This window comes from Capsicum annuum, chromosome 1, assembly GCF_002878395.1.
Source record: "Capsicum annuum cultivar UCD-10X-F1 chromosome 1, UCD10Xv1.1, whole genome shotgun sequence".
Lineage (NCBI taxonomy): Eukaryota > Viridiplantae > Streptophyta > Magnoliopsida > Solanales > Solanaceae > Capsicum > Capsicum annuum.
The window spans coordinates 24,246,046-24,256,691 of record NC_061111.1 but is presented as its reverse complement, the minus strand read 5'-3'; the positions used below and the strand labels follow the sequence as shown (position 1 = coordinate 24,256,691).

General features: G+C 32.5%; 1 protein-coding gene across 1 annotated transcript; it reads right to left on the bottom strand.

The window, feature by feature from the left end:
- Positions 1–4,944: 4,944 nt before the first annotated feature.
- LOC107870439 (ubiquinol oxidase 2, mitochondrial) lies at positions 4,945–7,381 on the bottom strand. The gene is made up of 4 exons (XM_016716977.2): positions 6,749–7,381; positions 6,326–6,454; positions 5,356–5,844; positions 4,945–5,260 (listed from the first exon to the last, which is right to left on the bottom strand). The coding sequence occupies exons 1-4, from the start codon at positions 7,142–7,144 to the stop codon at positions 5,201–5,203; spliced, it is 1,074 nt and encodes a 357-aa protein (XP_016572463.1). The 5' UTR covers positions 7,145–7,381; the 3' UTR covers positions 4,945–5,200.
- Between the last annotated feature and the right edge of the window lie 3,265 nt (positions 7,382–10,646).

The window sequence follows — 10,646 nt, the reverse complement described above, 5'->3', positions numbered from 1 at the left end:
TATAGCTTCAATCATAACCACCCTATCCCAACCCCTTTAATTTAATCCAATTTCTTGTATATACACACTCAACTCCATTCATCCATCTTTATCTTTAAAAACAAAAGCAAAAACATAAAACTTATGACACCATTTTCCTTGTAGAGAACATGGTTAAAGGGCCTTCTCCATTAGTCCCTCTTCTTCTTGTACTCAGCCTAGGATTACTCCTCCATGGCCAAAACATAATTGAAAGAATCTCACTAGCTCTTGATATTGAAGACATAGAGTTCACTTTTTATTTTTTCATCCCTCTTTTAGCCATTGTATTTGTATACTATACTACTCAATCAATCATAGCATCTCTTGTTGTTATACTACTGACATACACAGTTTTAAAAATCCTTCTTGGTCCTCTTTTACTAGTAGTATTACTATGTTTAGCAATTATTTATGCATCTTCTTTACAAGGTTACGACAATTATTATTATTACCAGCAGACCAGAATTTATAGGGTGAGAGATCATGAAGATGAATTTAGAAGATGGGGATGGTTGGCTATTATTTTGATCTTCTTGGCTTTTCAAGTGTTGTTTTCCATAGCACAAGGTAATGAGTGGGGACTTGCCATGCTTGCTCTTGTTATTTTCTTCTTATTTTACTTTTCTAGTGACTAAGTCTTGATTGTGGACATAGTAATCTAGTACTTTGTGCTTGTGGATGTAACAAGTACTCAATAGAATAGTCGAACTGCGCTTAAACTGACCTTGACACCATCATTATAAATAAAGAAAGAAAAATTTTCTAGTCAATGTAGTAGTACTGGCTAGAGTTTGGTATTAATAATATTCTGTATTAACACAAAATAACCACTAAAAAAGAAGGTTCCATAGCTGTTGATCAGTCTAGGTATGTACATTGTATTTCTTAGTTTTTGAAATGGACTTTTGGATATGAAGATGAAGTGTAATGTCTACTTAATTATATATCATGTTTTGCTCTTTTTCTTTTTCTTCTTTTTTTTTTTTTTGGATTGAGGAAAAGAAAATCTTACGTTTTAAATCCTCATCTTCATGGAGAATTCAATCTCGTGCATGTCGGAGACAACGTGAGTCGTTCTGCCATTCATGCAGGTCGCTAGTGTATTCATGTTGGCGATTTCTAATGTGAATTCGGCAAGTCATCCCCATCATTAAGTTTTTTCTGTTTTTTGGGTGTGGTTTCTTAATCTCTTGACCATAAAGCTAAGTAGCTGTGGACTTGCATCTCCTTTGCTTCATGGAGTAATTGGTCTATGCATAGTCTTCATAATATCTAACCTAATTTTACTTATACTATTTATTAGTATGTAAAGCTCAAGAAACTGTTCAAAATATCATAAAAATAAGGGTAACAAATAAGAACACCGAGCTTTGTATCCTAATTATAAGAGACCATCTAAATTTCAATAATTACAATATTTGTGGAAGGCATTGGTCAGCTACATCGGCCAAGTCGCGTGTATCTTAGATACACACTGCTGTTGAGGCACTCGGCCGTATCTTTTACCTAAGACACGCATGTTGGGTAAAGACAATTGATTTTTGATAATTAATTTAAAATTAAGTGAGCTTTTATAGATAGTCCCTTCATGTTTGACTTTGTTATTTTATCCTAAAAATAATACTACTGACTTTCTATGGATGGTCTAAGAGCCTGTTTCACTGTTTGGATGAACTTATAAATCAGAAATCAGAAATTAAGAATTCTAATACTTCTTCGTTCTTTTTTTTGGTATGGTTTCATACGAAAAGATATTTATCAAAATTATATTACATACAAATGATTTTATGAAACAAGTAAATATACTTTGTCCATTTTTCCCATTTAAATCCAAATCATACCAACTATTGATGATTCTCAAAATTTAATACCAAATCAAGCAAACAAATGAATTACATAAACTCGTCTTAGTTGGATTTTTCGGTTTGGTGTAATTTCTCAATTTGTTCGAACATTCTTATTATTAATTGAGTAATTTATTTACTGTGAAGGCTGTACATTAATGTCAACACAAAGGGTGTGCTTAAACCATATTTATATTTCAAAAGACACGTGTGACACTGTTCTAATCTAACTTACAGAGTCTAGGAAAGATTCTGCATCTTAAAAAATTCAATTCATCTTAATTTTCTGAATTGAACTACACCGATCTTCGAAGCATCTTGTGTTTTTTTCTTTTCATATAGTCCACCAAATACATACCGGAACCATGTTCCGGTCACTTTTGTTGTCTCATACTATCACCATTATTGATCCAACACTTTTAAGACATCAAATGTACACTCTCGCATGACTCACCTGATCCTAACTGTGTTGGATCCTTTGTTATTCAGTACCTGTAAGTAGAGACTATGCAAAATTGACAGTATAGCTGTGTAACGCTCACTAAGACCTTAAAAAGGCTTCCAAACTTTGAAAATTCAGCAACTCTTTGAACCTCCTAGTCATTCAAAAATCTTCTAAAGTTGAGATTTTATCTATTATGGTCTCAATATTCCTCTTATCTTTTCTTCAGATTCAAGAACCAAATTACAAATATTTTAATAATGATATTTTAGAGGATCATGTCCAATATATTTGTCATTTTAAAAGATGTTCTTCTTTCATGTTCAGTGGCTGAAGTTGTTTTTGTAGCAAAAGTATTCCGGAAAACCATGATAGATCTGCAGAAACATAGGCAAGGACAAGAAAGCGACGAAAATAAAAAGAGTTATGTATAAATAAAAGGTGCCCATCTCAGTGAAAATGGGAAAAAGCTTATCTGGAGGTATATGTTAACTTCGATGAATCATGACATGCATCCTGGACTGAATGCTTGATCCGATACCACAAGGAGGGTTCATTTCTTTTTTGATCCGATGAATCATAACTAAGTATCCATATTAATCACTGACAGAGGCACAACTAAGATTTTTAGTTTATGGGTCCTGAACCACAATTCTTTTTTACACATTGCATTCTGAATATATTATTAATGCTTATTAAATGAATTTTGTAGCATATTAAATGAATTTCGTAACACAAATAAAGGGTTTGAGTTGAAGTTATTGAATTTTGTTGAACCCGTAGCTTGCATTGTGGCTTCGCCACTAGTCATTGATGGTTTTCTCCACAAAGCATGTTCTTCGATATTGTATCTCCATAACCATTTCATAAGGAGAAAGTTGTGTTTTTAGATTCAGAATACCAAGTCTTCCTTCCTTTTTGCTATGATAAAATTGTTCCAATTCACCAAATGGGAGCAGCCCTTAGCTTCCAATTCACCAAATGGGAGCATCCCTTAGCTCCATTCTTTTTTGGAATCAAGGCCACATAAGTCGTATTAATGCTTTTTCACGGAATTCGTGATTATAAAAAATTTTCAAGTCTCCACGATGTCTTCCTTCAAAGTTTCAAACAATTCTGGAAAAAATTTCACACTGAATACCCGTCTGGACCCGAGGCTTTGTCAATTGTATATTACAGTTTAACGCACTAGCACTTGCTCTTTATCAAAGTCCCTTTGAAACCACAATTTTCAGTCTAAAGTGACAATTAGTTAGTCATCATTAAGTCTTCCCTGTTCCTCCCAGGAGTGGCTCAACGGAGTTGGTGGCCTTAGCCACCAATTCTCAAACTTAAAATTAAAATACAATGGGACGATAATCAGATCAGAGTTTTGGTAGCAAAGATTGTTTTATGTTGTTGAAATCCTCATCCAATAAATCGTGAATAAAAATCTGTCGATTCTTGATGAGATATAGTGATCATTTCCTCAGTTCCACGTATAATTTTCCCCAAAGAAAGGAGGCTTTATTAGTTCAACATCATCAATAGTCTCTCAGAGTTCAATCGTTATTGTACTATGTCACTATTTCTTCCTTCAGCTGCAAATCCTGTGTAATAAAATGGGACAATAATCAGATGAGAGTTTTGGTAGCAACGATTTCCTTATGTTCAAATTTTCATCCCACTCAACCAAGAACAAAAATCTGTCGATGCATGATGAGATATCGTGATTATTCCCCTAGTTCTGCATACAGTTTCCCCCATACAGAGGAGGAACTATTAGTTCAAATCTCCGAGAATTTAAGCATTGTTGTTGTACGTCTACCACTATCTTTTTCTATCTGCTGCAAATCTTGTGGTGTTAAAAGTTTCAGTAAACCACCTTCACAAACCCTTCTATATCACATCACCAAAATTTCAACTACTTCCAAATGTGCAAAATGCACCAACATGTTGCTCAATAGCTGCTTAACCAACCTGTACGTTGCCTTCTAGTTTTGTTTCCAGAAAGCAGTAATCGCCTGCTTTCCACGTGGGAATATATAACTATTCTCTTTGCACTTCTATTAAGTCCCATATTTCTCGACTCCCTTGCTTGAATTTAACATTGAATTCTGATTTCTTAAAATCATTCATACCTCCCCGGTTCTGATTAGGAAAACTTGTGGTGTTTGCTGTGTCCGCCCCCTTCTTAGTTAATGGGGCACAGCAGGTTCGACATCATCTAATACAAAAGAGAGAATTCCATTCACATTAACCTTCAAAATTGAGCCCGTATTGCTTACTAAAGTTGATCACATTCTTGTATACCCATAAAGAAGATTCCACTTCAGCTGCCAGTATAAGATTCTCCCTCGAAGGAGCTTCTTCGGTCAGCTACAGTTTTAAGTTCTATAAACATCGGCAAAGGAGTTTCTGGAATTTCAGCAGGAGAACTTCACTTGATGGCCTCAATCGCCAATTAAAAGAGGTCCCTCTTATTCTCTTGCATTTTTACGCCATACACCCAATTAATGTATTAGTGCAAACACGCCATACGCCCAATTAATGAATTAGTGCAAACACCCACAACGCCAATTATCTTTATTTATCATTGCGTCCTAATTTTAACCTCGTGATTCATACTTAACTAAGAAACTTTGTGCCCCAAAAGAATGGCAAAGTAAACAAACCATGATATATTTTCATCAAGAATGTCTAATATCCTCCAATCATACAGAGCTCATCGTACTCTACCTCAAATCTCAAGAGATTCATGAGGCAGCAAAGAACCAACCAAATCCACACAAAAATATGTACATCAACACTCAAGATTAGTAGTACCTACTACATAGGTCTATTACCAGTCCAAAAAAGAACATAACAGTGACTTTTAGCTTGATATCTCTGATCTCTCTGTTTTATTAGTGGCTTAGTGATACCCAAGTGGTGCCGGTGAGTCCTTCAGCTGTTGTCCCTGGTAATGAATGTCCTGCAATCAAACCCACATAAATTAGTTAACCAACTCTTTGGACAAACGTCAATCATTTCAAGAAAGTTGAGATCATCAGACACATGAATACTTACAGATGCAAAGTGGTTGACATCACGGTGATGAGCCTCATCAGCCCTAACAACCAAGACAACATCGCGGAGAGTGGAGTCCTTAGGCAGGCGCCAGTAATCAATGGCAATAGCAGGAGCAGGGACGTTCTCAATGTTGCCATTGTCCAATTCCTTGAGGAACTCGGTGTAGGAATGGATAGCTTCTTCTTCCAGATACCCCACGATACGATGAGCCAATTTGGGAGAAAGAATATAAGTAACAAAGTAAGCGTTGAAGAAGACACCTTGCACTGCAAAGACCAGAGCTCGCTCGTACCACTTTGGCTTAGCAACTTCCATGAAAGTCATGAGATGCATCCTCTCATTTTCAGCTTCTTCTAGTAGAGCTTTAATCCATCCACCACTCTGTTCGAATCGCCTCAATGACTTGCAGTGCAACAACATACCTCCCACCATTCCTGGCACTGCTGCCACTGTTTCTAACATCATTGCTCTGCAACCATATCTCCTCTGAACCACATTAACAACACACGAAAAAAATTAAATCAACTCTGGGTTCTTATATTTCCTTTTCCATTTGAAATTTTCAATTGGATTCATCATGAAGTAGGAAACAAAAGAGGTTTTTACAAGCTTTTCATTCCTTTCATTTGTTTGTTTCTTCCTATGTACTTATCCTAACAACATCAGCAACTACTATTAGTATTTTTACTGAACGCTAAAAAGAATGACAACTATCACCATTAGCGAATGAGGGTCAAATAATTATTCTTAAATAACACTTTTTCGAACTTTTTTCTGTGTGAATTATTTTAACTGTAACTAATTGTGTATAATAAAGGTCCGTTAGTTGAGTCTGAGAAGGGCCGCACCAAGAGGTGTGACGTACCTAACCTAATGCAAGTATTAGTGGTTGATTCCACGTTATTATGACGATAATAAAACCTTCCAATATTCTGGGATTTGGTATTAAAGACTTTCTATAACATACCTGAAAAAATATATCAGTGGGGTATCGAAGGAACTTAACAGTCCAATAAGCAAATTTGTCCAAGAACGTAACTGGCGCGTGGTGTTTCGTCAGATCTATTGACGTATCAGCTTGGTAAGTCTCCCATGGCTACATCACAAAAAAATCCACCATTAATCCCAACAAATATGTTCTCCAAAATATTAATAATAATCCTTCATACCAATTTACGTGACACTTTAAAAGTTTGAGATTCAAACAATTAAATTTTTCATATAACCTTCTAAGTATTTTGAATCGTGACTTATATTTTTTTATATAATTTTCAAATATATATATTTTGTTACAAAAAATTGATTTCATGTTTGAGTTCACAATTAAAGTTGAACTGTTCGAAATCCAAATTGTAAATAAAAAAATATGTGAAAAGCAGATTAAACTTACCCTAAAGCAATTCCATTTCCATTCAGTACCATCAGGTTTAGTAGCCTTTGTCTGCGGAACACCCCAATAACTCACTACAGATTTCTCAACACCACCGCCTGACGCCGCCGCCGCAGAACCGCCGCCGTTCTCCGCTTTCTGGTCCTTCTCTGGCTGCTTATCATCATTCAAAGCCACAGTACTAGCACTACGTGAACCCATCACCGAATAATTCCTAGCCCAATTCACCACCGATTTCTCCGACGGACTCGCCGGAAACCGATGCAACATTCCGGCACCGACGACACCGGAAACTCCGGCTCCGGCATCACTTCGCAGAAGTGCAGTTGAAAAGTAACGTGGACCCATATGACCCATCATTAGTCGGGTCATCCTTGTTGCTCCACGGGTCATCATACTCGATAACTTGCTCCGATCAAAATATATGAAAGAAATTATTTACAGGAATATTGGAAAGAAACTTGGGGAAGAAGGCAAAAGTTTATTTTGCTATATTTTGTAATTTATGTGGAGTTCCTATATATAAGGCGAGATTAATTAATTTCGTTTTATTTTTTTATTTTATGGTTGGTTCGAATAAGCTTCGCGTGAAGACTGTGTGGGACCGGCGGTTACCAAAATATAGTATTTATTTATTTATGGCTGATAATTATTGGCATTTCAGATATTTAAAAGACGAGCGGTTGGTAAATTCTAGAGGAAAGTGGAATGACTAAAATGCCACTGTTTTGACTTGAAAATCTTGTACTCCCTCCATTTTATTTTATATGTCATCATTTTTTTTTATTCGTCCCAAAAAAATATCGTCTGTTTTTATTTGGTAGCTATTTAAAGACATAATTATACTTTTATTCTTATTGATCCCACTTATAAAGATTCACTTAATTAAAAATACTAATAGTATATTATTTTAATAAAGGATAATTTGATAAAAAAAATCAAGTCTTTACTTATTTCTTAAATTTCATGCCCGATCAAATAGCGACACATAAAATGAGACGGAAGAAGTATTTGAATATGACTAGACAGTCAACTAATTCCATAAAATTTTTTGCATACTGAATTAACGATAATTTCTTCGTTGCGTGTTTCTTATCAATTACACGTGTATGTTAGATTAGCATGCATTGATATTTTATTTTATTTTTGTTTCGTGCACTGATATTTACTTTATGTATAAAAGAGTACTAAATAAAAATGTTCATGTGAAAAAGGAAGAATCTATTGGGGTGAATTTATCTTGATGAGATTACTTGTCATACTTAATAGGTGTCATAATTCATAGTTCAATTTGACTTTGTATAACTATAGTTGTTTTGAGGATAGAGCTAGAAAAAATTGAGGAGATTTATTTGATGAAAAATTAAATTATTTTAAACTTTATTAATTTTGATTTCACAACTGATTTCGACTAAACGTCATGCACCTTACCACCTTACTGAAGTTATTATAGTGTCAACTGTCAACTATGAAATAATAAAATGTAATTGGTGATGAAAATTCATCAAAAGCATAGTATATGGTCAAATCAAGTATACAAATTCCAAGGGCATTTCTGGAATTATCGGAATTTTGCAGTTTCGTATTTTATTTCCCTTTTTGTTTGGAAGAAAGCGGGTCTTGGGGAACAAGTAATAGGAGGTTTCGTGTGTGTGGACCAAGCTGAGTGTGTCCAAAGTCGTTGAATCATGCATTTGCCTTTATTGTAAGCACTATTATTATTAATTAGTTAGTTTCTTTATTAAGCACAACTAAAAAAAAGAAAAAAAATATTCCACCCACTAAAATTATTTACAATTCAGAAAAAAAAAATTATAAGAATCTATTACATGTAATTTTATTTTATATTTTTATTAAAATATTTTTATGATTTAAATTCGTAAACTTTTTATCACATAATAATCATTAAACACAAATTTAATTATTTTTTTTTCATATTACTCTCGTAAAAGTAATTCTTTTTGAAAGCTTATTTGTAAAATTCCTAAAAAGTCTTTTAAGAAATGAACTCATAAAATTGATTTCTTATTTATAATATTTTAATCACCATATTAACTGAAATGTACCCGATAAATATGGAATTGGGGACTAGTTGTTTTGTTGCCAATAATAAGACAGAGTAGCAAGCAGCCACAAACGACTATAATTCTCCCACGTCATTACATATGTCACCAAGAGTTTTTCAATTATTTTTCTTAATTTTACGTAAAGAATAAAAAGTAAACAACATAAATCACAATACTTTACTACCTAATTACTTTTTCTACTTTTATAATAATTACATAAAATCTCAAATATGATACATTAGTTAACGTCATGATACATTAATAAATTTTTAATTATGATTAAAAATGAAAAAAATTATAATTAAACCTACAGTTGAACAATTAATACGCTTAATTAAAAAAATTATTATTTAAATTATCTAATATACGTCATTTAATAACTTAGGATAACAAATATCATAAGTTTTCCTATTATGTAAACTTATGATATATTGTATTATGAGTAACAAATATCTCATTTAATAACATTGAGTTCATGATACACTACAATTCATGACACATTACATTTATTTGTGGTTACTAATACATTATTATATTTTTTGCTTAATACTTTATATGTGTAAAAATTATCTGATACATTGGATTAAAAACTAAATATCTTATGATACATTACTTTATATGCAAATACAATAGTATTATATTTACTATTGTATTGTTAATTTAAGTTTCTGGTACATTAAATTATTTTGGTTGAGATACATCACTATAATTAAGTTTGCATTATACTTGACTTATTTTTGAAAATAACTGATACATCATATAATTTACATTAAGATATAAAATTACAATTAGCTTATATGACACATTGCTGAAGAGTAAAAAAATTTTTGATGCATAATATAGTCTGACAGATGGACGAAGATTAATTAATAGAAATTGTAATAAAAACAATCAAAAGTTTTGCTTAAATATCATAGCCACTTTGTCCAGAAAGATTTGATATTTCAATCTATTTTCACAAAAATCAATGTCGTTCATATCATAATGAAATGGTGGAAATTAAAAAAGAAAGTTAATGGTGGAAAGATGAAGTTGTTAGATCTAATTGAGTAATAGATGAGAACATGGTGGAAATTCAAAAGAAAGTTAATGAAAGTTGTAACTTGAATGTTGAAATAGAAGATGAAGATGAGAATATGGTGGAAATTCAAAATGGATGAATTGAGAAAATCGTGGGATATATTTTCTGATTTTTGGCTTGATTTGTCGCACAATAAGAGGATGTGAGTGGATTTTTTTTGATGTATCAGAAAAAAGACAACTATTTTGAGTAAAAAGAAATTTTTATAATTAGTTTAATTGGATGCAATTTTAAGTAATAATAGAAACTTAAGATATGGTATAAGAATAAGACACAGGTCTTGATCGAATGAATTCAATGTTTAGTTATAAATTCAGAATTTTTAATTTATTAAAATTCTGTGACTCACGTATATTTTTATACACTATTATATTAAAAATATTTAGAATATAATTCATAACTTATATTTTAATTTTCATCTGTCACACATAGGGATTTAATCATATTCTTTTTATATAATCGTTTGATATTTAAAATTTACTAACAAGACTAATTCAGAGTAAATGAGTTCGGATTCTTTACTCATTATAGTTTTAACATTTTGTATAACACTTGATAGAGATTCAGATCAAGAGCTAAAAAATTTATTCATTCCACTGCATCTCCTCGATTATCAATTGAACATGATGAATTGACTACCTTTTATTGAGTTATTTCTAGAATTATTATGCTAATTATTTTGATACAAATTTTGAAATGGCACCTCAAATTTGGCTTTTAGTATGAAACAAATCAGCTGACAAAATTCAAA